The sequence below is a fragment of the Telopea speciosissima genome, chromosome 11 (genome assembly GCF_018873765.1).
Source record: "Telopea speciosissima isolate NSW1024214 ecotype Mountain lineage chromosome 11, Tspe_v1, whole genome shotgun sequence".
Taxonomy (NCBI): Eukaryota; Viridiplantae; Streptophyta; class Magnoliopsida; order Proteales; family Proteaceae; genus Telopea; species Telopea speciosissima.
The window spans coordinates 39418421-39445561 of NC_057926.1; the positions used below are offsets into that span (position 1 = coordinate 39418421).

Genomic DNA, 27141 nt, shown 5'->3' on the forward strand with positions numbered 1-27141 from the left:
TGTATGCGGCACAACCCAACAACTGGATGCCCCCCTTGGGCACTGGGATCCTTGGAGAGGAGCTCAATCCGAACAACAATTGATAAGTTATTGAAAAATAAAAAATAAAAAAAGGGAAAAAGAAGGTTAACTGGTCATGTGGTTCCTTACTCAGACAACAGTGTGTGAAAGTACTGTCCTATCCCTCCATGAATTAAGAAATCGTATCTATGTTGATGCTTTTGCGTGCGCTTTCATCAGTCCCTGGGCTGATGCAGGTGTTACATGACCAGACAGCGATCTTTTGCCCCCTTCACAAAAAAGGAAAAAAAAAAAACTAAACCAGTCGTATATGTTTCTATTATTCAGACTGTTGGAGAGGAATCTACCGAACGAACAAGAGGCAACCATCCAATCTTTTCCTCAAATAGTTGTGACTTGTAAGTTGTAACCTAATTCTCCCAAGGTGGGTTCCTTTCATCATACCTTTTGCCCTGATTAATCTCCATATTGCCTATTGGTTTTGCACTTGAGACTTTCGGAGCATGTTGTCTATCTTCACCTAATAATGGTTTAGTTTCAGTTCAATTTGACATTCAATGCCTATTTTCATTAGGACATTGTCAACATCAATCTATCTTTGGGCTTTGTAATTATATAACAGAGTCATTTCTCATACGTGAAATACCTCCCGAATTAAGCCTGCTTCAAAATTCTCTCCATTTTTTAATAGTGGCATATTGTATGGAAGATCAAATTTATTCGGTTCGGAATTGGGAACTTGAATTCGATTAATAATCGGTTCGCTTTCGGTTTCTATCCATCACATCCTGAACCAAACCAATTAATACCCATATAAATTAGGTAATCAGTTCATTCCTCTTTCATTTAGCTGTATGCACAGTTCAAGAGTTCAGGGTCTCTTACCAAATCGGCCTCAGCCAATTCAGATTCTAATTCAGCCAGAATTGACCTGAACCCTAGAAACACAATACGAATTGGCCGGAATCAGGATCAATCTCGCTGATTCAACCAATCTGATTCTGATTCCTCGAGCCATAGCTGTAAGTCTTGACAAACTGCATAAATAATACTCAACCATGCACAGAAAGGAGACATTTGCTGGTTTGCCCAACTCACAGAAAAGATCACCCTTGGATTTGTTATTCCTCATCCCTTGTTTCCCCTACATTTAAGAAGGAACTGAACCTCCTACAGCCAAAACTGTTGTTAGCATTTCACTAATAGTTAGATAGAGGAGGTTCAATGTTGATTGTAGAGGATAAGCTCCCATAAATTGACTACCTCATTCAGGTCTACTTCACACTTGTTCTCTGTTTTAGCACACAATTTTCTCAGTTGAGATTTCTGGCAAGACAAATCACAAACACCAGAAAGAATAATTATCATGATGACATATCCGTACACTTCTATCTTGTGTTCGTATCCTCAAGTGATTAATTTGCCGTAGCAGTTAATCATGCAATGAAGTTACAGGGGTTTCTGCTCATTCAAACTATTCAGCCATGACAAGATAACTTCTGCTCCTTTCTCCCATGAACAATCTAACATCATATCATGAGCGACCCCTTCAACACAAACTGGCTGCACCCCATAAAATCTTGCTGTTTCGCTAAGACCTTGGGCATCCTACAAGCATCATCCATTCATTTTAGTTTTGAATCATCAACCAGTAAGTTACGTTTCTTGCAGACATACAATCATATAAAGCGAGTTCAACAAAGGACAATAAAACAAAAGAAATAAGACCAGGAGACTCATTATCAGTGGCCAAAGCTAGCAAATATTCCCACTTACTGCGTTCTTAAAGTTTCAATGTCTGCATTTTGTGAAGCATCATGCAATGAAGTTCAATATAAGCAATCATGATATTTACTTTTATTGTCTCACCATGTGAAGCATTGATGAATGATCAGACTATTTGCTTCACTTTTTAATGCCCACACTATTTAAGCTTTGAAAACAAATACAAATAGACTCTTAGCAAACAGTACTTGATGTCATGGAGAGTTTGTTGAGATTAGATTTAACCACTGGAACATATTATATGTTTTACATATGTATGCCAGTTAGATGATCTTTGATATAGATTAACTAAAAGCTTCTTCTGTTTTGCATTTTTATGTTCTGCAGGTGAATTACAGAATCATTTTATTTCATAACATTGCCATTTTCATGTATTTGCTTTTGGTGATTGAAGATGATTCCATCACTCACTAGGTGATGAATTATCCAAGTGTAAGAGACAGAGGATTAAACTAGTTAAGGTGTCAGCAAACCATAAATAATAACCATAAGAACACATGAAGAGCTGATCCTGGGCATCATGTGGTTTCCACATGATTATCCGGAACTAGCATAGGACAACTGAGAGGGCTGGTCAACTAGCAAGTGATTGGTAGCTTCCATAGCTTTAAAGCACCAACACAGACAATGGCTTGGACCACTCTAAGAATCCTCGAATACAACATGCAAGTTTATAACTCATTAACTAACTGCTCTGTTTTTAACATCAACATCATGATTAGACTTGAAAATAGAAAAATAACTGATGCCAGATATAATCTTTTCACAGATTGCAGTGTCAAGGTGAAAAAAAGCTGAGGTATTTGGACATCATGAACATAATTTAGAGTCTCAGACAATATATTCATAAACTATCGTAAAATAGAAGGGCAAAAATGGGAGGTATAAACTAACCACAATGAAGTCATTGCCAGCACCTAATACAACGACTTGAATAGATATTGGAACTGAAGGAACAGGCAATGATGCATTAAGCTTCTTCAGATCAAACAATGGCAGACTTGAACTTTCTTTCATTAGCTCCTGGTAACTGCAATAAAATATATATGGAATAAGCTTCAACTCCAAGACTATTGACACAGGATGGGTGGGTGTGTGAATGTGAACAAAGGAAGCCAAGTAAACTAAATGCAGGATGGTTAGCTGGCCCTCTTCACCGCACAAGCTCTCTCTGTTCTAATTCTTTATTTGCTTACTGCTTGTATTTGGGTTGCATTCTTCCTCTTTTGCTGTTTTTGCTTTAATTAAATACTCGCTCTTCTTCCTCCCCTCTCCCCCCCCCCCCCTCTTTCATTTCAACCCAGCAGGAGTGGGTTTCACATGGAAATTTATTAACGTAGTTATGTTCAATCTGATTACAATGGGATGGCTGTTCCCTTTTAAGCATACACTTCAACTTACAATATAAAAAGAAGTAATTACATATGAATTTTTAATTGGTTGTACATATGCCATGAAGAGAATATTAAAATAATTATTTGTAATTTAGGGGCACAATCATGCTCTATACTGCAAAATTTGTTTGTTTTTTTTTTTTCTTTTTTCCGGATAGAAAGAAGTGCGAAAACGTTAAGCCATCAAGGAAAAATGTCTAAGAAGGACAAACAGCTGAGATGAGGATGTCAAGATGGATAAGTAGCATGACTAGAGATGAATGCATTGGGGGAAGGGGTGGCATCAATGTAAGAAAAGATCAGTGAGAGTTAGCTGATATGGTTTATTCATGTCCAGCGATAACCACTTGTTACTGGAGGAGAGTGATAAGAGTATCAAATGAAGGGTGTACAAGCTCAGAAGGCATACAAGGCCAGAATTACAGTAGTAAGAAAAGACCAGTTGAATTGAGCTAGTGATCTGAAACTTTAGATTCAGCAAGAAAGGTGATTACTTTACACTTAGTTTAAGATTAAGTAACACTATCTTTTGTTGCATGTGTATAGTGTTTGTGTTTATCCACATACTTTATTTGTTTCTTGGCATTACATACACATATTTATGCATTGTTCAATGTAATAGTTCGTATCAAAGAACCAAAAGTAAAAGTGCACCAGAACAAACCGTTGCGCTAGATGATCTTCCATTTCAGCAGAGAAAAATGTTTCCTTGCAAAGAGGCAAAGATGTTGCAAAAGCTTTTGCGGCCAAGCTGAGTGTCACCTGGTAAGGAGTTTATAAATCAGCTAACAAATGGACAACATCAAATTCCAGGCCATGACTTACAGGGGAAAAAGAAAAGATAGTTGAAGGTCCTATGGAAAAATCATCCATATCCTTTGATACAAACTATCATACCAACTGGAGTTGAAATAACTAGCAAGATGTCTGATTCCCTTACACCACATTCCATCTGTATATTCTTTTTTGGGAGCGTAGTCACTTATTGCACCCCTTTAGCATTGTTAGATTTGCTTGAAAATATTAGAGGAGCATCTTCATGGAAGGCGTATTACAGGGATCAAATATTCTGGAATTTGGTTCTAGTGATGGCCTGTCTATTTGGTGAGAGAGGAACAACCGAAGTCAATGTTCATTACAGAAAACTATGATTTATGGAAATCAATTTTGTGAGGAGGCAAACCCATTGTATGGTCATTACTTTGTGCATGAAGCTTGCCCCTCTGCAACTTTATTGCTTTAATATACTCAACTCAATCAAATTAAGCCTTATACCAACTAAATGGGATTGGCTACTTGGATCCTGTTTTGCTATTAAACTCTATTGAAAGCCATTCTTGTTGTCAACCTTAATCCCTGCTTGCCTTTTCTCACTTCCCCCAGTCATTTTAGGCTTACCAATCTGAATCATATCACTCCTCCTTACTGGCGCATTTATATCATTATCCATGCCACCTCATATGACTCTCTCAACTTATCATGTATTGGCACTACTCCTAGATTACCTCCAACATTCATTTCTCATTTTATCTTTTCTAGTTTTGCTTCTGTTGTATCATCCTGCAACTTTAATGAACTTATTTTAAAAATGAAAATGATAAGTTGAGAATCAAAGAATAGTACAGTTTGGTGGAGAAAATGGTTAAGGACGTAAGCTTTCTCAATCTCTCTTTTGAGGAAAGTGCTTTGAGGGGAAGGGTGAAACATAATGAATTCAATGGCCCATTGATGGACATAACTTTAGCTAGTTAGGTTGCCATACGGTTTTCTAAAAAGGTTTATGGTATATGTCATGGACAACCTTCTCCAAGGAAATTGCACCATAGAAATCCAACTCCATACCCAAGTTGGAGCAGCCATATGTGGCCTTGGCATCCTGGGCTTCTTGAAGCTCTTAGATCATGCATGCACCATTCACAAGAAACCTTAAACCAACAATTGCCAAAAGTCTGGCCCAGTCTGCCAAGTCAGTGTCAAATATGGATGCACCAAACTAATGGCAAAGACCAATTCAAACCTGCACTGCAAGTCATTGCACCCCCAACACTGTCCCTGTGGGTGCCTAGTCAAAATTATCAGCTCTCAGCACATTAAAATCCTCTCACTGACTAACATGGCTTTCTTGTCTAGTGGCACTATCACATGCCATAAGGTGTAGCCATGAACACCTGTCCCCTCAAGGTGGATATTTGAAACTTTACATTTTGCTAAAAGCAAGTTTCCCCCTCATCTCAAGTGCTCAAAAGAGGGAAAAAAATGCATATAATTTATGGGAATGAGTTCCCTGTCCGGCTGTGTAGTTTACGGTAGTGTCTCCCTGTGTTTATCTCTCTCCTCCCACAATAGGGGGCAGATATACCATTTCATAGTAAGGAGAAGAGAGATAAACACAGGGACCACTATCATACGCTACACAGCCTGGCAGCGTTCTTTTCCCCATAATTTATTTATAAAAATGCCACTAGATTATCCCACACTCAAAATATCACTTACATCTCCAGTCCCACTCCAAGCCTCCAAGGCCCCCACAAGTCACACTTGACCTTAGCTCCCCGCATGCATGAAATGCCGAAGCCATCTCATGATTACAACAAGAAGCACCAAGACATCCATCTTAAGCAACACAAACCAAAGGCACACAACAGTCCCACACTCCCACAACTCCTTTTAATGGGTCATACCCAAGAAAATAACCACGACAGTTAGGTTATGACCTTCCAACTGTATTCATTGTTTGAGGAAGCATCCTGCCCCTTTTTCAAAAAAATTTAGAACCAAATAATAGATCCTTACACATCACACATTATAAGATTTACAGAACTCCTATGGAACTCTATGTTCTACCCATTCAGATTGGAAGTGGACAATGCTGGCTTCAATTAAGGAAATGATGTTAGCTTGGTGTAAACGCTTCTGGATAAGAAGACTGTAAATGGTGAGGGAGCTGGCCCACTACACAATTAATGGAGCATTTGGAATGAAAAGTGTAGTTGATCCAGGTACATCATTGTTTCCGCAGTTTTCTGGTTTTCAATGTATTAGATTATCCATAGATTGTGGCAATCAGTATCAAAGGAAGGTATATATTACTATTGGAGGCCTCCATGCAACTACTTTAGCTGCCAACTTTTGCATGAATTTGGAGGTTAGCATCGTTATTCTTTTATTCTATTTTAATAAATATCATTTAAAAAAAATATGGATAGAGAGATCCTTTCCAAGTGAAAAGACAATACCTTGAAAGCAGCAATAGGTTTTGAAAAGATATACCGCCACACTAACCCACTATATAAAGTAAAAAAAAGGATCCATTAGAATGGGTCAATCACCTTAAGGGAATATATATATATAAAAAAACCATCTTCTAGATAGGGAGTCACCTATTTCCTGAAGGAGGTACAGAGCAGACAAGCACAGCTCCTGCAAGTTTCGGGTGCAAACTTCCCCTCTCTACAATTGAGAAAAAGGTAACATATGAACACAAGGATAAGAAGAAGAGAAATAAATGATGCAAGTGCACAAACCACAGAATCAAGAAGATACAGCTGGCAGGTTGACCTCTTAAAACCAGCCAAGTACAATTCCTTGAAACATGGAATGCAAATCATAGATACCTGAGAAGTGTCCGTTCATATTTGAGAGATAGGACTGAACAATAAGTCCTCCAAATGAATGTCCAAGCAACACGGGCGGCAACCTGAGCTCTTTCCGGATGAAATCAGCAATATCACTTGCATGAGTCTACTGCAGAGTTTTGGAATAGGAAATAGTTAAGAAGAGCAATACCACCAACATGGAGACCTTATAATGTTTTAGAATACTGACTGTACAAGGCAAAACTTAATCAAGAAAGTGGCAGTCACTATTTTGCAGCAACGAATGCTAAAATACCTGAAGAGAACCAGCTGAATCCCCTGCAGGTACATCACTATCACCCTGAACAGGTAGCAAAGGAATGTTAAACCAGCAAAGAATGGCAAATGTTGAACAATGTCATATTAAAATCCGTAATTTTAGAAAAGCTGTAACTGCGAATCAATGAATTGATAGAAGTAAGCACCTTAAATACAGAATAAGAAAGGTTATAGAGGAAACATGGCTTTGACCATCTTCAGGAACTACTATTATCAGTGGAGAGTCATACTACACAGATTTTCATGCTGCATCAATTTGCAGCTTCTGCTTTGGGAAAGATTTATGTGCTCTGGTCCTGTTGGAAAAGAGGTCTCAGTGAAAGCTGCACTAGGAGCCCTTATATGCAGCCTGGAGACAGTGAAAACGACATGGATATAGACAAATTATTGATAAAAGGAATTCAAATATTGGTGTAAGATGGATGAAAGCAGGAATATGGCGACTGTGGAAGCCTTGATCAACAAACACCTTAGTGGATGCCTTGGCTAATGCCTAATTTACCAGGACACGACAAAGGATACAACTTGGTACAGCAAAGATTCCGATTGATGCATTCTATTTTCAGGAAGTGTTGAATACAGGAGCGACACAGGTGCAGGAAAAATTTTGAACTGTCCCACGTAACATAGGCTATGACTTGGGAGTTAATAAATAAATCCACAAACCGGGCCTTTTCCAAAATAATAATTTCTTGAATCCACACTACAATCCTTTTTTGGTGTATGTGGTTATTGCTTTTTTAAGGTGATTCTTAAGTTGTTCTTGAGCTTTCTTATCCCCTCTTTTCACAAAGCATTGTTATCACATACGAAATATGCCTGCATAATAACAGAAAAATTAAAACTTAAATTTCTTCTAACTTTTTTTTAGATGAATAAATTTCTTCTAACTTAACTTGAACCTCCTGAGATAGAGGTAACAGTTCATCTAAATATGAGTTCCAAGTGACTCAAGAAAGTTATTTAAACAAATAGTCATCTGGGCACGCGAGAAGAGTCATTTTTAAAAAAAAATTAGAAACTGAAGATTTCGAACTCAAGTAAGATTATGTTTCCAAAATAACACTGAAGCTGCTACGTCATTTTTTCTCTCTTTCTACTTACCTTAAAAACTAGTCATTTATTACAACAATGACAGCAAAACAACTTTGACAACAAGTAGAATTTCGGAAAATGTAGCTGTTACTAAATCCTAACAAATATCAGGGCACATTGGTTCATAAGCAAAAACAAAATCCACTGCCTTGAGCTCCAAAAAAAATATTTGAAGGCTAAAAAGAGAAAGAATCACCTGACCCAACAAGCTAACGGCGTAGCAATCGTACCCAAATTGAGAAAAGAAGGTAAACCAGTGTACAGCCCAACACCAAGCTGCGTGGAAGCTTCCATGGACAAAAACCAGAGGTGGGTATCTCGATCTCTCCATTTCCTCATCTGTGTTGTTTTGAACACCCTTTTGTAAGATAACCTCCATGTTCATACCAGAGGGGAGTTCATGGAAGATACGAGTTTGCCCTTCCTTCAGCTGGTAAGGTACTCGCAATGTATTTGCCTTGCCAAGGACTGCAAGTGGCCTCGTCGTTGCCTTCTGGGTTGCCCGGAAATTTAGACGCAGAAGAGGACGAAGAGGGTTAGTTTCGATTAAGATAAGATTGGCAGCCATGGCAGCTGCTAACGCTACCATTGCAACCTTGCAAGAGCTGAGTTCCTGAGTTCGCCGAGGAGAGGGATTTCATGTTTTATTTATCTTTTCGAAGTCTTGTGTCGGATAATGTCTTACAACTTACAACACGAAACTCGACTCGGAACTCGGATTTCGGAATAACTCAGTGAGTTCATTCAACAAAGTAAGTAAATAATAAAAAGGGAGAAAAAACGTTAACCGGTCATGCAGCACGGTGTGTACCTGTGTTTAGAGTCTCAGACCCAGCCATGTGCAAAATAACCGGTGCACTCTTAGTCCTTTCAGCCTTTTCGGGGGGAGGGGTGCGTCGATTATTTCGCATGTAGCGACTATGTCTAAGCATAGGTACACACTGCGTTGGGCAACCAGGTGGCGTTCCTTTTCCCAATAACAAAACATGGACGACCAAACAATTTAATTAGAACCGAATTTGGTGAATAATCCGATTCTTGTAGAGTTTACTCTTGGATGACTAGGTCAAATATACAAGTCAAAAGATAGATACAGATCCCTATATCGTTGATGGGGAGCCATATGTTTTGGGGTCTATCTCAACTTTATAGTATCTACTTAGGGGTGTTGTTCTCTGCCGCACCGCAGGTTGTGCCCAGGCACATGGGGGTGGGAGCAATGACCATCGTGCCCCCCTGAGTGGTAGGCCCATGTGCCTGGGCGCAGCCTGCGCTGTGGCACAGAGAACATACCGTGAATGAGAATTCATTCATTGCGGTGGGTTCAGATGTGTGGGGGTGTCGGGAGTAATGAAAATCCTCGATCTGTCGTATTGCAGGGTGTGCGGTGCACATCCTGAGGCATAATGGTTTACCGCACACCCTGCGGCACAATGGAAGCCATGTGTGCCATGTGGCACCACACACCTTGTAGTACGACAGGGGATCCGGACTCATATCGGAAGGTTGTTTTGGGAAACATAATAAAATTTTATAAGGGTTTGTGAACCCTTCCCACATAGTTTTTTTTAATACAATTACAATCTTAATAGAAAGCTTTCTCACATATTAGATCACTACTACACACCCAAAGGAATAAAAAGAAGCCTAGGGCTTACCTTTTTGAACCAGAAACTCCTCTTGAACTTGCTTTCAGGTCTCCGTCAACCCATGGCACGTTCCTCTAGACCATAGGACGATCCTCTATCTTCAAAACCTCATTTTCCTTCTTCCTATTTCATTTCTCTTCTCTCCTCTCTCTCTCTCTCGGCTCAGGAATGACCTAACAAATGAGTCAGAAATTGCACTTAAAAGGGCTGTCTTGTGCTCTGTCGATCAAGTATTAGGCCACTGTCAGGCAGAAACTGAATCGCCTAATCCGAAACTCATATTTCTTCAAGCTCCGAACCTCGATTAGCCTTCTTCTTCACTCATAGAGGTACGTTCGTTCCCTCCCCTTCTCTATCTCAGTTCATCCTTCTGTGCAATAATTAAACAATTGCAGAAGAAAGGTTCATAAGCTACTGTAATTAAAATTTAGGGCTTTCTCTCTCTCTCTCTCTCGCTCATCCCACACAAACACAGAGAAAGTTGAAAAAACAAAAATTAATACACAGAAGGGGAATTGAAGTGTGAAATGGGGCTAGACCTTGAAATCCTTGTAGGGCTCTGCCGACCTTCCGAGCACAAGCCTCACAATGCATATCAACTTTGAGAACGATCTCCTGAGGCTCTTCAGCTTTCTTCTCCTCTTCTTTCTTTTCTTCTTCTCTTCTGTGCCTCCTTCCTCTTTCTTCTCCTCTTCTTTTTTTCCTTCTTCTTTGTTCTCCTGCCATAATGTTAGAGTCAAAAGTACCTTCTAGATCAGCCCTTCAAATCTCTAATTACCAACTACATTCAAAACCCAAACCAAAATTATATTCCAGATATCAGTAGTGACAAGAACAGGGTCACTCAGGGCCAACCCGACCCTGCCCGACCTGATAGGGTCGGGCCGGGTCAGGGAAAACCCTGGCAGGGTTGGGTCAGGTTGAGGGTTTCTTGACCTTGCTAGGGTTGGGTCAGGGTCAGGGTTTAGGTTAAGACCTCTAGGGTCAGGGTCAGGGTTTAGGTAGGCCCGGCCCAACCCGACCCATTAACACCCCTAACTGACCCCCTTTAAGTCACTTTAACAAATGCTGGTTGGTCGACCGGTGATCGACCGTCACGATCCAGTTGAACATCAGCTTTGATGGTTTCAACCGTCAGACTGCTGGAGGCTATGCTCTGGTATATGTTTTTCTTTACTAAACAACACTAAAACACTCATATTTTTTTTCTTCTTGACTCTGTTTGACCCAATTCTTTTTCTATAAAGTATATAATTCAATTACCTATGTTTTTTTATGTTTTGGGGCTTCCGCAAATTCTAACTCTAGGGTCTTCTAAAACTCACGTGAAGTAAACACTTCACCTAAAATTGTACCATTAGCATTCTTTTCTCCTCGCTATGGAACATTTGTAGGGTCCATACTATATGTAGGGTCATTCTAACTTACTAAATGCTTGTAAATGATAAAAATTCATATTTACATGCATTTGTTATTATAATCCCTTTGTTGGGTTGACTCGAATCGGGTTCCGTCAAAACAAACCTGTCAAGTACTTGTAAACCATAATATCAATAATTAAATACTTTTTCAGGGATAGGGTATTACAGGGACAACCTTGACGATCTAACCGAGTAGTTTCAATTCCTAGAAAACTAAGATGATGAAGATCCTATTCTGGAACATGAGATCGAGGTATTCATAATAGCAAAGCAAAATTGGAATTGAAGAGAGTAATCAGAGATCATAAACCTGGGGTGATTTGCTTAGCTGATTCTATGGTCCCTCCTAGTAAATTGAAGATAGCATATAATTATAGATGGAAGCATGGCATTGGAAAAAAATTATAAGTATCTAGTGTAGATCTATTATAGCTAAGATGTTACATCACAAGATAGCTAAGGTACAAAAGGGTTTAGATGGGGCATGCATGACCCACCCAACATGGATTCCTTCAAAGTTCGAATATTGCTATCTGGCAGTTTGGATGGGGTCTAAATTTTATGGACAAATAGATCCTAAGGTCCCATACTCATAGGTCAAATTTCAGCCCAAACAGAAATGGCATCATATCAAAATGAAGTTATAAAAAAATCAAAAGCCATCGAGAGGGTGTGCACACTACTGTATGGATTACGAGGGTGCATGCCAATTCAAGGATGTATGACTGAAATAAGCTTTAAAATTGGTATGTGGCTAATCCAAACCATGTCTTTTTTATTTTTTGGGTAGAATTACCACATTATCCTTCCATATGGCACAATAAGATGGCTTTCAAGGAAGGTGTTCCTAGTCCGACAATAAAGATCTTTTGCCTATTATGTGTAAAAATACAAAACCACCCATAGGGTTAGGTGGTTTGAGGAAAAGAGTCCTAGAAGGTTGTATGTTTGTTTCATTATCATAGATATATTTAGGCAGAGTAATCTACATGCCATCCATGTGTATTGACATCTTTCGTTCCAAGTCAATGGGTGCACGTGAAAAGTGTTTCATAATTCGTACACAAAGACCCACATGATTAAGGAGGAGAGAGAAAATGTGTCAGAGAGAGTCTTAGAGGCCGTGTACTATCGATTGATAGACGATAGTGTATACATAATTTTCTCATATATTCATTTGAATGAAGTATATTGGACTAATATTTATTAGTATTTCCTACGCCCTTTCGCAGGGCACCGTGAGATGATGGCTCTGCCCCCAAGATAGATACCCAGACGTGCTCACCCATTGGATCAGACGCTTGTGTATAGACCATGCGACCAAGTAGAGATCTCTTACTATCTTTTAATCCTGAAGGAGAGGAACTAGTACCTCATGCCCTTGGTTTATATATATGGATGGGTACCTAATGTTTCTATATTTAAGTTCAACCAAGCTTTCTTTCCACCTTAATCATTGAGCCAAAACTCTTGGCAATGAATCATATTAATGATAAAACTTAAAAGTAAAGTTCAAACTTTACTGAATCGAAAAAAAGAAAAGAAAAATTTAAATAACAAGTAGATGTGGTTGCTAAAAGTCCACCATGTGTTACTTGTATCTTCACACAAAAAAACCTAAACACTTTGAATTTCACCAAACTTCATGAAGAACCTCACAAGAACTCAAAAAACCTAATTCACTTAATTAATACAAATAAGCTTTTGGAAATTACTATGGGTATATATATAAAATCTTTGACTATTGATGAAGGGTTTCTATTAGATCTACTCATCACAAGTTTGAAACTAAAGGATAACCGAAATCTACAATTAAAAATCTTGAAAACCTATGACCTTTTGTATTTTGGTCATTAAAAATCTTAATTAGTTAACCGAAGCATTTCCTATTGTTCTCTCTCTCTTTTTTTCTGTTAAAGTGTAAGATGGTCATTGTTGGCGTCAAGAAACCTTCAGGTGGGTCTTCCAAAGATTGAACCTGCAAAGAGGAGTAAACAGACAAGGTAGATAAGGGCAGATGAGTTCTGGTGGAGGACTTTTCGATGCCTAAGTTAAGTCTCTTTAGCAAACAGATGAAATAATAAGAGTTTTAATAATAGTTTCAAGAGTATGATCCCTTTGCATGAAGTATCACCTTCTTATTTATAAGATTGGTTTGTTGGTGATAGACGTGGTAACGAGAAGATCCTGATTTGATTGGAGATAAGACACTCCTTGTTGTCAGGAGATGGAGTGCTCCTATTTGTCAGGTAATGAAAAATCCCTATTTGATAAGGCCTTCCGGTGAACATCCGTAAATGCTCATTAATTACGTAGGTTATGGTTTCCTTTGTTTGATAACCCCAATAGTTGGTGATGATGTGCCAACGTATGGCGGCTCACCTTGATCTAGCCGTCAGAGTGGATTTTCCCATATGGTTAGCCTATTGGCTATGTTTGGGTATGCTGAGTGGATATCATATCTTCATACTAAATTCCCGTGTAGGTTTGGCCTGTCTGACTTCTTCGATCGGGTTATTTCGATGATGCCACGTGTCTCATTATTATTAAGCGGCCATTCTATGGTATAACAGTCATGATCAACATAAGTTTGTAATGAAGCATGGTGCACCATTAGCCACATCTATCTTTATTCACCACTGAGTTTTAAATTGCTAGATTATATAGACATGGCAAAATTTTCAAAAGAAGGGAAATAACTATCTTTTTGAAAGAACTTCAATTACAAGTCCACTTTTCTGTCAAATCTTTAGCGGCAGTAATTTGAAGCCATCACTAAAAGTAGGCTTTAATGGTGGTAATCCACCAAAAAAGGATCAATTTTCACTACATTTTAGTTTGAAATTCAACGTCTAAAGAAGACTTTTAATGCCAGTAATTTGGAACCTGTTATAAAGTAAATAAAGAATAAAGCAACAAAGAGAATGAAAAGAAGATAATGGAGAAGAAGAGAACTATGGATTGGAATAAAGGGTTAGAGTATCTCCAGTCGATAGCTACATCGGATAAATTACTTGTACATCCCCTGTACTATGCCTGATTGCTTGACACCCCTAAAGTTTGAAACTATTATTTGAAGCCCCATAAAATCTCATGGTGTTAGTCTGCTGTTAGTGGTTGAATGGAAAAGTCCATTTTACCCTTATGAGTTATTCCATTGAAACTTGTGAATTTATAACCAACTTACCCTTTAAATGTTTTAACCTAAAAAAACGAAATAGATTATCTTCAACTTCTTGACAAAATGTAATTAGTAGGAGAGACCTCAAGTGCGTTCAATTAGGCCTTTCCGTAGGGTCTCAAATCTGTTGAGATTCTAGAGACAAAATTGCAACTTCCAACCCCATGGATTCCCCAAACATAACGGAAGAGGAAGGACCAAATTTGGTCTCTACTCAATATCTCAATTTTCCAATACTGGAAAATAGAGAAAAAAAAAAAAAAAACCCTCTTTTCTTAAATAGATTTCAAATCAAAATAACCCAAAACCCTTAATCGATTTCAGATTCAAACCCTAATAAACCCCTTCTTTTATGGCGGATTTAGATACCCAAAAGAGAGCAAAAAAAAAACAAAAAAAAAAAAACTTAAACCGGAGATTCCGCATAGTAGGCTGTGAACGCACACCCCTTGTGGGCATAGGTAGCAGGTTCTTTCCGGCCACTTGCGGTCATGACTGCACAGCCTTTGTGGGCTACAACATACATGGCACCTTCTATGGTGCTTAATTGAAACAGCAGCCATGACTGCTGGGTTTTTTATTTTTAATATTATTATTGTGCAGGCTGATGGCCATGGCTGCCCAAGAAATTTTTTTTTAAAGCGTGATTTTCTATGAATTAAAAAATTCAATAAACATATCTATTTCAACTGTCGAAGCAAAAACATTCAGTTGGTGTTTTCATTTTGGTTTCTCCAGTTGCATTCTTCCAATCCCTCTTTCTCTGGGGGAAAAAAATCAGAAAACAGGTAAGAATGGTTGGAGTAATTTTTTTATGGCCGGCAGTAGGATGTTCCTGGGTTGCTTGCTTCATTTTTCTCCGGCATCTGCAAATCTCCGCAATAGCAACAAATGGAGTGGAGGTTTGTTCAACGATGAAGATGCATCTTCCCTTCTACTATGGACAAAGGGTAAAAAGGTCATTATCCTCAAAGGGTAGTTTGCGTCATTAAACAGTGACTGACTAACGAACAAGGCTAGTTTTAAGAAATCTTAAAACGTAGGGGGGCTGCAAGTAATAGTTTCAAATTTTGGAGGTGTCAAGCAATCCGACCATAGTACAGGGGGTGCACAAGTAATTTATCCTATTATTTATAATAAGTAAAACTAGGAAATTACAAATGTACCCTTAATTAATGTTCAACCACACATGCTTAGAAAATGTAACATATCAATCACTAAATTACCTTTTTTTTTTTTTTTTGGGTAAGTACTAAACCACAATTACACCTGCGGTAAGCATTACTAGATCATTCCTTTTGACCAAAAAAACAAAAAAGCATTACTAGATAATTACTAGATCTTATATTTAATTTCTTAACATTCTCCCTCAAGTTGGTGCCCTCGGTTTGGAACAACCTTGAAGGAATACACTACAAAATAAAGCCTTAGCAAAAGAGTCACCAAGCTGATCAATAGAACGAACAAAAGGAGTAGAAATTAATTTCTTCATCACAACTTCTTGCACTAAATGACAGTCAACTTTAATGTGCTTGGTTTGTTCTTGAAAAATCAGATTACTATTAATGTAGATAGTAGATCGATTATCATAATTCACATCAATAGGTTTGTCAATCGAAAAACTAAGTTCTTGAACAAGAGACTTTAACCACATAAATTTAGTAGATATAGAGCCATACAAAACTCTATACTCAGGCTCAACATTAGGTCGAGCCACTGTCATCTCCTTCTTTTTTTTTTTTTTAAAACTCTTCCACATCATAAGAACACCACCAACAAACGTATAGTACCCAGTAGTCTACCTCCAATCACCATCAACACCAACCCAATTATCATCAAAGCAGCCAATAATATTAATATGATTATGACACCTATCAGCTAGATCTTTCCTCGGAGCACCCTTCTGATACCTCAGAATATGACAAGTTGCTGGTCTGCTTGGATTTTTCTATGAATTGACTATGATACCAACAATAAATGATATATCAGGTCCTGTGATTATGAGATAAATAAGCTTACTAACCAATCTCTTGTATCAATGTGTGCCTTTAAAATCCTCATCATCACAAGATCCAAGTTTCAAACAAGGATTCATAGGACCAGTTTAAAACCTAATGTTTTATTTTCCAAGGAGATCAAGAACATATTTCCTTTAAGACAAGCTAATTAATTATTTGTTTTTTTATATGGACAACTTCAATGCCTAGAAAATATTTGAGTGTCCCTAAGTTTTCATCTAAAAGTGTTGTTGTAAATAGGATATCATAGACAATTAGTACAACAAAGTTAGAACTGTGATGATAAGAAATACAAAATGATTAAAAAAACGCAATATAAACGCATAACTAGTTCCAAGCGTGCTAATTTATTATACCAAGCTCTCGATGACTATTTCAACTCATAAATTTTTCTATGAAACCGACAAACTTTTTGTGCTTTCTTCAAACTGAGAAATATATCTAGGAGATTGCTCCATATATACCTCATCATATAAAGTCATCATAAAAATTTTTATGTCAAGTTGAAAAAGGGCCAATCAAGATTAACAATCAAAGAAATGAGAACTTGAACAGAATTAAGGTGAGCCATAGGAGGGAAAGTCTCAAATATTCAACTTTATAAGTTTGAGGGGATCCTTTGGCAACCAAGTGAGCTTTAAGCCATTCAATAGATCCATAAGGATTATACTTAATAGTCTACACCCAACGACAATTCATAAGCTCCTTATTTGTAGACAAATCAATTAACAGCCAAATATGGTGACTAAAGTACATCCATTTTCACATCCATAGAAGATTTTTAACTATGCTACAAAAATAAAACCTCTATCACATGGACTAACTCATGTACAATAAAATGGAAAATAGTGAAACATTATATTTCACTAGGCATAGTGACATCTAAAAGTACCCCAAAAAATGGAAAACTTTTTTGACACCCTTAAACAGGGAAAAGTTAGGTTAAACCCCTAAAATTCATTAAGTAGTAGTAGCCACACCTAGCAAACCGACTTGTTGCGTAGCACATTAAATGATGCATTAGTGAATTGGTTCATGTCCTAAAACACCTAGGGGTTATAGGGTTGGAGTTGCCTAGGGCCTAGGCATTAGGCAATGCATTGGTATATAATAATGCTCAAGCTCAGCTGTAATCTTATAATGGACATGAACTGCCAAATTTTTGACCACAAAGTATCTATGCTTGGTCCATGCCTCAGACAAGCTTTGATTGATGCTCATCAATGGGAAAAGAAAAAATTAAATTAGGGTTCACAATTTCTAGTCACAAAAGTCTTCATCACCTCATAGATTTTAAAATCAAATCTGTTACCTAAAGGGGTCTTAAAATTGGGTTTGAAATTTCAGAACAAAATTAAATAGTGTGAATGTGATTGGACTTACAGTTCACACAAGATATGTTATGGGCAATCTGCAAGTTGCACATTTTCCTCATTTGAATATAATTAACTTGGTAATCTTACAGTAAACAACTCACTTGTTTGGGTTTAATAGTTGTTAGTCATAAACTGAGCAAGCAGATGGTAAACAACCCTCATCAAAATTTTCTTATAAAGAAACTTTAGAAAACTGGTGTTTCGAAAGTAGTGAATGATAAACTTTCATATAACTAACTACAACTAGACAAAACTAGACTAGAATATTACTAAACTTCTGATTTTGTTTGACATAATAAACCTGGGGAGAGGGTTGGACATGCTGCCAGCTCTCAGTAAGCTAGCGACATATACCAATCACAGGGCTAAAGAGAGGATGACGCATGTTGAGCATCTTGGTGTCATGCCCAACCTTTTACCTAATCTGGGTAACACACATGGATTTTTAGTGTGCGATATTAGTCATCCTAGAAACCGATATGATACTGATATGGATCGACATTGATAGACCCATATCAGACAGTTTTACCCCTGAGTGTATACCATTCCACCGATACAGGATCGATGGTTAACGATACCGATATGGATTGCTCAATGCGATACCAATACCTCAAACCATGGTAACACAGCTAGTATGGATTTGCTCCCTACTCTATAGTTTCTTCACTTTTTTTCTCTATCCATTTTGGCTAAGGTTGGGATCTAGTCACATTTTTTGATTCTCATTGATCTAGTATCTGGCTTCTTCCTAACAAAATTAACTTTTCTCAAAGGAAAATATACAAGAAAATTAAAGAATGAAAGAAGATCTTTAATCATAAAATCACACATCACATCACATCACTTATATTAAGTGAGAAACCAAATGTGAATTACCAAGAAAGGTACCTTCATGTCTCAACTATCAATAAGAGGGTATGACCCTAACAATTTGAATTGGCTTCTTACCATGACTTGTGACTTGTGACTTTGTGAGTTATGGGGTCATTTACATTGAAGATTGCCTTCCCAATGCTCAAAGATCCATAGGAAGTTGGGCTGTGAAAAATGAAAATTTAGCTTTTAATTTTCACAATGTACTAAGTACTACTATTGGCATTTCAACCTCAATTGCCATTAATGGTTTTATGGGTCATGAATGTGACAATAAAGTTCATCCAAAGGGAAAAGTTAAAGAAAGTACATTAATTCTTAAAAAGGAAAGTTTTGTTCAGTACAATAACCCATCAATGGTGAGAGACTTTCCTGGTTTCTGCTTAAATGCAGATTGGAAAACCTCAAAATGAGAAGTGAACCAATGACATTTTTCTGGTTATTTTGGATTCTGATCCAAAGTATCTTACCAGTTTCAGAAATCAAGTATTCTGCATTCTGCCAAAAAAAAAAACCCTTTTTTTGAGTTCAATGCAAAGTACTATACGAGTGGTAGGTCAAAGTTAATTCAATCAGATCAGAGGACAAGGATGATTCATCTTCTTCTTTTTTTCTTTTTTTTTTTTAAGTTCTGGAAAAGAGACATGGGTGTTTCATTTCTTGCACAAAAAGAAATCTTCCATTGCTGCAAATAATTCAACTTCAAATGCTTCTTGGATTATAGAGTTGCAAAAAAATAAAAAAAGGGAAAGAGAACGTCACCCGGTCGCACCAAACACGTTACTCATGTGCCCTGACACAGGGGAGCGTGAAATGACTTTCACACCCCTTTGGAACCCTGAAAATGACCAAGGGTGCGGCAGTCATTTTGCATGCCCTTGCGTCAGGGCGTAGAGGCTGCGTGTCTTGCATGATCGGGTGACGTTCTTTCTCCCTAAAAAAATAAAAATAAAAAATGAAATTGGCGGGTGTTAACGGTGTTGGATTTATGTATACGTCAAACTTAATTTAGATAATAATTATGGATAGAATTGGACACTATATGTTCATATGGTTGTTGCATTGTGTTTATAGGAATGGTGATTTCAAATACAAATGCAAACGTACATACTTGTGTAATCAAACTAGATCTATTGAGAGTCTTGTATGGACTACTATTAGTTGTGATAGAAATAAGATTCTCAATAATAGTTTATTATTAGTTCCCCGACCTGAGAGGTCCATATCATTGTAGTTGAATATTATGGGATTTGATGTATTAATGGCTGAGCACCTTTCTCAGGCTATATATTAGTACATTGGATTTATGATGTTTGTCTATGAAGAAAGAGATGCTCAATAAAAAATCGCTTCTTGTATTAGGTAAATATAAAAAAGGGACGTCTGATTACGATTTGATAATAATTCTGAGCTCAATGGTATGTTTTTTAAATATTTTATAAAAGAATTTTAATATTTATATGGGAAAAGTTTTCACGACCCATACATGGTTTACACGATCGTGTATGAAAACTTTCTCCTATTTATATTTTAAACAGATTTTGAAAAATACTTTTACTTCCAGTCAATGATCAAGATTCTCTGTATAAGACTTTTCGGTGGACTAGGATCGTGACATTAATTATTTCCATGCACAAATGGACTACAACGTAATAAAACTATTTATTTGGGGACTCTCTTTTTATTTTCACTCAAAATTGTTCATATATGTAATTATCTTCATTTAAGAAATAAAGATAAGGGGAAATGATACATGTTTGGAAGCGTAGCCTACTGTCACAACCTTAGTCTTCTACTAAGCCAACCGTGTCGGCACTTAGCATTCTTCTAGCACTATGTCGACCTTTCTCACTTCCTTGAAGGACATAGAAATGGAGCTTCATTGAACACTTGAAGACTTTGAGGGAATGAGAGCTTTATTGCAATAGAAAAGCTTGACTACAACTTGATTGCGTGCTTACTTGGTGGACGCCTTTGCCAAATGAAGCCACCTCTATATAGGCATCCAATTCTTCTTTAGAATCATTACAATTTTCCTCCCTCCAATGGTTGGGAACATTCTAGATAAGAGGCCTATAACATTCCCACCTCCTTAGTGGAGAACTCTAGAACCTCCTATATCTCTTAGTATTTATAAGTTTTCTCTAAAGCCTTCTCTACAAGTATTTAGACTTCCTACATTTTGGTATAAAGTTCTAGACACTGAACATTGCTAATCCCAATGACTTAAGTCCATGGGCTTGTGAGCTTGGCTCGTGGGTGTTTGGTGGCGGGCCGTCAACCATGACACTATGCTAGCCTCCCATGTGTGTATCTCTCTCCGCCCCTCTCCTAAATGACTTCTTTGCCCCTTGAAATGATTCCATTTCTAGGGCACTCATTAGGTGTTTCCTGCCAGTGTAGGCTACACTCCCAGACGAGAAACACCCTCCCTAAAGATATCATAATAGGGATAACTAAGTAGGACCTTCCAATAGAATCTCACTACTTCGTAACGTGAGTGATACAAGGATTGGCGGTCATAAAATATACAAACAAAGTAGGAGAGAAGAGAAAGCCTCCTTATGAAAAATTTGTCGTATCTCTCTCTACTCCCACGCATCTCTCTCTCTCTCTACATTGTGAGTTAGAGTTTTGAACCCCAGTGAATGAAGAGTGACTTTTTACTGTGATTCTCGTGCAAGAATTATTCGAGGGATTACTGTTTTGGTCACTCGCTTTATCAAGTGTTGTATTCCTTTGGAGAGTACGATAGTGGACTACTCGGCACCCCTAAATCCCTTTTGTAATAGTTTGACTACTGTAGGGTTGTTGCATGAGGTAAGATTTTATGATTAGAGATGTAGCCTAGCAAGTGGGTCCCACTTAAAGGATCTTTGAAGGGTGAAACTAATACTCTTAGATGATTGCGGATTTTTAATCTTTCACAATGTCCAATTTTGGCAAAGTATATTCAAGCTCCAGGGCTTAGTCAGTAAGTTCGGGAACGACAATTGAACGGGAATGGATACATTCGGGAATTAAACGGACTAGACGGCAATAATACTTTTCAAAAATCCAGTATAATAAAACGCATACGGCAATAATTCGATACGTGTTTAATACGACCGCTCTATAAGCAAAAATACGGATATATATTCATTATGTAATAGACATGCACCACCTAATAAACAAAATAATAGCATATAGACAATGATTTTATCAAAAAGAAACCTCACAACTAAAATAAACACAATATAATATCCCCTTTTACATCTCATAAGATTATCATTTAACAAATCAAAATATCAATAAAACTATCTCATCCGATATAAGAAGAAAAAAAATAAGACATACTGTGTTCTAGAACTCATCTCTAAGATGAGCCCACATCAATGAACTCCTCTCTAAGATGAACTAACATCACCAATGGAAGTTCATTTGCCTCTGCAATTGCCAATTCACCCAGTTGCAATTAATCGGCCACTTGAACTGAAATGAGAACGGAGATGAATGGAGTGGGAGCAGTCGACGGCTAGGGTTCGAAGAGAAAAAGACCAAAATTGTATTATGCGAGGGTTTTGTTTTGCGTTTTTTCTTCTTTAACTTTTGAGTTTTTTTTTAAAACAAAACAAAACTTAAATTAAAAAGTATTAAATGCGTTTAATTCGTGTTTAATACGTGTATAATACGAGTGCACTTAAAAAATGAGTACTTTACCATATATACGGAAATATACGGTAAAATAATTTTTTTGAATTAAACGTTCGGATACGCGTATTATACGCGAACTTACTAACTAAGCTCCAGGGTTGAGAGACCGTAATCGGCACAATATCCAATTTTGATCTTCAATCCTTCTTTTGTTTTTTTGGTACAAATCCTCCATGAAAACGAGAAATTTATAAGGAAAACGTTTTCCTCAGCTAATAGAATAGAATTCATACATCAATCTAGGATAATTTTTAATCTATTCCCTACTAGACAAAATTAAAATTACACTTCCCCTCATAAATTAATGATTTCTATTCCACCACCATAATGACTCACGATTAAGGATTTTTTTTTTTTACTGTGGGTGAAGAGAAACTAGGTCCAATTTATTAAGTCTCACAAGACCAAAACTGATTTAATGCCCCCAACCTTGAACCTACCTTGTATTTGTTTTGAATTTATGGGTTCAAATCACTTCCAAACATTTCTCAGACAGCCACAATTGTATTTCCACCTTACTTGCCTAAACTATATTATATGTATTTATATCTCGGTCAGAAAGCTTACTTTGGGCCCACATTAATGGATATACCTCCAGATTGTGGGTCCCACCAAGCAAGCTCAACCACAGATGCTGGGATTGCCACGTGGCCTACTCTGGTGCTTCTTTGTTTTTTTTTTCTTACCTTCCTTGCCTTGGGAGAAACCTGAAAACTACATAAATTCTAATTCCAAGTGTATATGTGATCTATAAATTGCTCTCCCATTCTCCCATTATTTAAAACACTCTCAGGTTTTCTCCAACAATCTCTGTAATTCCAACTTCCATGGCTGAGTTTGCAGGAGATTCACTGAGCTTCAAGCCCTTTACTTTCTTAGACATTGATTCCAACATAGAACTGACAAACCAGTTAGCAGAATTGAATCCAAATGGATTAGAAAATCCCAATATGAGCTTACAAAGCTTAATTTTCTCCAATGACAATTTCTTGGTCCAACAGCAACCAGAATTCGCGATGCAATTCGTCAATAGTCTTCCAGGTTTGTATCACTCAAATGGTGTGAATGCAGCTCCAATTTCTCAGTCCATGCCTTCAGCTCAAGATGTTGTCCCTGAAAGAAAGAAGCAGAAAACAATGGCAGTTTCAGAAAGCAGTTCTAAGAATTCTTCTACCCCTGTTTCTGGAACTGGGTCCAAAGAAGATAGCAAGAGAAAGAATGTATGTTCACTCTGTTTCTTCTACCCTTCTTTCTCATTTACTATCTCTGTTCTTTGTGAACTGTGTTCATATATTTTCTTGATTCTAATACTTTCAGAGCTTAGGAAGAGGGAAGATCAGAGGGAGAAGCCATGAAAAAAAAGTAGACAAACCTAAAGAGGTGATTCATGTGAGAGCAAAAAGAGGCCAAGCTACTGATAGCCACAGTTTAGCAGAGAGGGTAAGTTTGTCAAGAACTTTTTTGTTAAAAAATAAAATAAAATTATGGGTTCCTGAAACAATCTGATTCTTATCTATATTGGTACATTGTTGTGGGTCAGGTAAGGAGAGAGAAAATCAATGAGAGACTTAGATGCTTGCAAGACTTGGTTCCAGGGTGCTACAAGGTATATATAGATGATATCATTTCTTTTGATTAGTGATTTCTTCTCTTTCTTCCACTCCTCCACCCACCTTTTCCTTGAAGAACTCTGTATTTTTTTTTTTCTAATTTGGGATAATTGATTTGCAGACCATGGGAATGGCTGTAATGTTGGATGAGATTATCAATTATGTTCAGTCATTACAGAATCAGGTTGAGGTGAGCTAAGATTGCAAACTAGTAAAATTAAATATAGGATGGAGAAGATTAATTAAGTAGATTTGAGTTTTAATTAATTTATGTTGCTGTATTTTTTTCTTTAGTTTCTTTCTATGAAGCTTTCTGCTGCAAGTTCTGCCAATGAACACAACCCTGAGATAGAATTCATGGCAGCAATGCAGGTGCACCCTCAACAACCCTATCTAGTAAAATGAGTGATATAAACTGTTTATGTGAAATCCAAAAAAAAAACAAACAAAATAAGCATTTATGTATGTAAAAAAAAAGAATAATATAAGTTTTGGATTGTTTATGTTGCAGGGGACAAATGCATATGAAGCACAAGAGGTGGAGAGGTTGATGAGAGAAGGATATGGAGGTTTCACTTACTTCCACTCAACATGGCCTCTTTGACTGGATTTTTGGATCTTACTTATTCCTATTGCCATGGACCACATGAACATGCTGTTCCTCTTCTCTTATCTTCTATTAATCAAATCCATCTCCTATTGTTGCATAAGAGAAAAGAAACTTGTAAAACCCTAGAGGGGAAATGATCTAACTTATGATTCATAAATGAAGGATTACTGGATTAATTAGCCATGTTTGTCTTCATCTTCTTGCATTAACTTACTTCGATCGATCTAAAGCATATGTTTTGGATTAAATGGTGATTCTTAGTATAAAGAATCGTTTAGCATTGACAGATGTTATGTGTGTCTCGAATACTTGTACCCGTTTCAAAGATTAATCCGCTCCGACATTTTGGTGGTGACTTGATGGTAGCAGAAGGGTATTACCCTTCTTTTGTGTCTTGTTGTGTAAGCAAGTTAGAAGTCAAGTTTGGAGGTTTTTCGTGTTAGGGTTTTGACAAGAGAGTTCTTGCTGCCGTTTGTGGGTGTTCTTGAGAGATCTCCATTGTATCTTCTTCTATTACATAGTGAATCTCTGGTGTTTGTTTTAACAACAGAGGTTAGACATAATCTGTCTTAATTGGACTTAAGTTTTGTTAGGTTATGCAGATTTTTCATGAGAAAACAATTTGAAGAAAGTTATGTCATGACCCAAAATTTAATACTAAAACTGCTCTATCACTCATATCTGTCTGTTTTTGCTATGTTTGAGAATAATCAAACCTAAACCATAAAGATTAGCCGGTTAATCTAGGCATGAGGGTTGGCAACAAGTAACAATTAAGTCAAGTTTTCAATATTTCTTCCAAACTAAGAAAAATGTTGGAAGAAAATTCATTTTAATTGGCAAAACAGTTAATGAAAGAAAGAAAGAAAACAAACAAACTGAACATGGTGGTGGGTCGGATCCTGCCAACCCAAACATGATGGCCCACAAAGAAAACTACTTCATAGGTTTTGGTCGCCCATAAGAATTGAATAAAGAAAGGATAAAGGATATATAAAGCTCCAAGTTGATGGGCCCTCTTATAAGTTAATAGATTAATTAGATGAATGTGTGTCTTTCTTATCTCATTTTGGATAAAAGTGATATTAAAACCTTTATAATGTGGTTTCCACTCCAACATGCCCCAGATATGTTCAAAATTTAACCAAGGTTTTCTTCATTCTTCCATTCCTTTTATAATATTAAGATCCAATTTGATTGGACAAGCATATCATTCCATAATCACCTCTTAATCACCATGGGCTCATAAAGTCTAAATTATTGGGCAAAAAAAAAAAAAAAAAACCCGAGATAATTCCATTTGTCGAATGATTATGATCTCGACCAATATTGATCTGGATCGGTCTGTATCGATCTCAATTTACTACTGATTTTTTTTTTTACATTTTCACCCTTGGTCTGTACTGATTCCACTAATATGGGATTGGTCAAGAATTGATATTGATTTCTTCTGATACCAATACAAACCGATCAATCCGCCCGATCCAATACCGATTTCTCAAACCATGATAGAGACTGAACCACATCAAATTTAAGGACCACAAATGTACCACTATAGATTTCATGGATGTTGCCAATTCATAATGTGAATGATTGGAAAAAGGAAACTATAGAGAGAATGAGTTTTTTTTCAAGGTGGGGGTGTGATTCAAGGGGCGAAGCCAGGTGCACTGCATATCCATGGATTTGGACAGTTTGAATGGGCCATACAAATGCCCACAAGAGCATGGGTGATGTGGGTTCTCCAACCCCTGAAATGATAAGAACCTATGAACCTCTAAAGCAGCTTTTGTGCTGCCTCCTTTTCCTTTGACTCCCCTTTGACAAGTTTCTCTCTCTCTCTCTCTCTCTCTCTTTCTTGAGCATTGTATGCATGCACAAGAAAGAAATATGGGGCCCTTGATGAACTAAGTAGATAGATCATATTCCCTACTTAGATCTTTAGAGTCAGATATGTCTCCCATTGGAAAATGGTTTACTTAGTGAAGTAACAAAGACAACAATGACTACTTTGGGCAAGTTCAAGGATCCTAAGTACAAGGGGTCCATCATTAAACTTTTCAACTTAGAAGTCCTTCAGGTTGTTGGCTAGTCAGAATGAAATCTTATTCAATACTATATATGTGCAGCAACAATGTTGGAACTTGGAAGAAGGTGGTGGGCTTTGTCACTGTTACTTACTATTAGTACCACTACTTCATCTATTACTACTACTTTATATGATTGGCCACTCACATAATAACCTGAGTTGTTAATGATAAATAAATTTTCAATCCACATAATTCAAGTCCTGGAAACAGCCTCTCTGGCAATAGGGGTAAGACTACGTATATTTGTCCTTTCCCAGACCCTGCTAAACGCGGGAGTCTTGTGCACTGGATACGGTCTTTTATAATTCAACCTCCTGTGTGGTAAAAACCCATCTGCCAGTGCAGGATTTACAACTTTAATATGTGAAATGCATTAGAATTTTGTTTTTCTTATGTTCTTCATGGTGGATT

The 27141-nt window shown here is 37.3% G+C and overlaps 2 protein-coding genes and 1 long non-coding RNA gene across 3 annotated transcripts; 1 reads left to right on the forward strand and 2 right to left on the reverse strand.

Moving 5' to 3' along the window:
* Positions 1-1024: 1024 nt before the first annotated feature.
* Positions 1025-8819, reverse strand: LOC122645740. Its single transcript, XM_043839079.1, has 9 exons — positions 8406-8819; positions 7092-7136; positions 6815-6941; positions 6581-6650; positions 6437-6485; positions 3865-3962; positions 2701-2836; positions 1461-1629; positions 1025-1308 (listed from the first exon to the last, which is right to left on the reverse strand). Exons 1-8 carry the CDS (start codon positions 8796-8798, stop codon positions 1471-1473), a joined length of 1077 nt encoding a protein of 358 aa, XP_043695014.1. The 5' UTR covers positions 8799-8819; the 3' UTR covers positions 1025-1308; positions 1461-1470.
* Positions 8820-10381: 1562 nt separating this feature from the next.
* Positions 10382-27070, reverse strand: LOC122646351. Its single transcript, XR_006330596.1, has 3 exons — positions 27060-27070; positions 11197-11201; positions 10382-10577 (listed from the first exon to the last, which is right to left on the reverse strand). It is a non-coding gene; the product is annotated as an uncharacterized LOC122646351 (long non-coding RNA).
* LOC122646350 (transcription factor bHLH75-like) lies at positions 23178-24827 on the forward strand. Its single transcript, XM_043839898.1, has 6 exons — positions 23178-23640; positions 23738-23860; positions 23961-24026; positions 24152-24220; positions 24325-24402; positions 24542-24827. Exons 1-6 carry the CDS (start codon positions 23248-23250, stop codon positions 24632-24634), a joined length of 822 nt encoding a protein of 273 aa, XP_043695833.1. The 5' UTR covers positions 23178-23247; the 3' UTR covers positions 24635-24827.
* Positions 27071-27141: the final 71 nt, after the last annotated feature.

What these genes read in the sequence shown, in the direction of transcription:
- LOC122645740 (XM_043839079.1), bottom strand. Translation starts at nt 8,798, where the DNA reads ATGGTAGCGTTAGCAGCTGCCATGGCTGCCAATCTTATCTTAATCGAA. An exon ending in ATTCAGCTGGTTCTCTTCAG is followed by an intron (nt 6,942 to 7,091) that starts GTATTTTAGCAT and finishes ACTCTGCAGTAG; the next exon opens with ACTCATGCAAGTGATATTGC. An exon ending in GTACCTCCTTCAGGAAATAG is followed by an intron (nt 6,486 to 6,580) that starts GTGACTCCCTAT and finishes TACTTTATATAG; the next exon opens with TGGGTTAGTGTGGCGGTATA.
- LOC122646350 (XM_043839898.1), top strand. Translation starts at nt 23,248, where the DNA reads ATGGCTGAGTTTGCAGGAGATTCACTGAGCTTCAAGCCCTTTACTTTC. An exon ending in AAGATAGCAAGAGAAAGAAT is followed by an intron (nt 23,641 to 23,737) that starts GTATGTTCACTC and finishes TAATACTTTCAG; the next exon opens with AGCTTAGGAAGAGGGAAGAT. An exon ending in CATTACAGAATCAGGTTGAG is followed by an intron (nt 24,221 to 24,324) that starts GTGAGCTAAGAT and finishes TTTTTTCTTTAG; the next exon opens with TTTCTTTCTATGAAGCTTTC.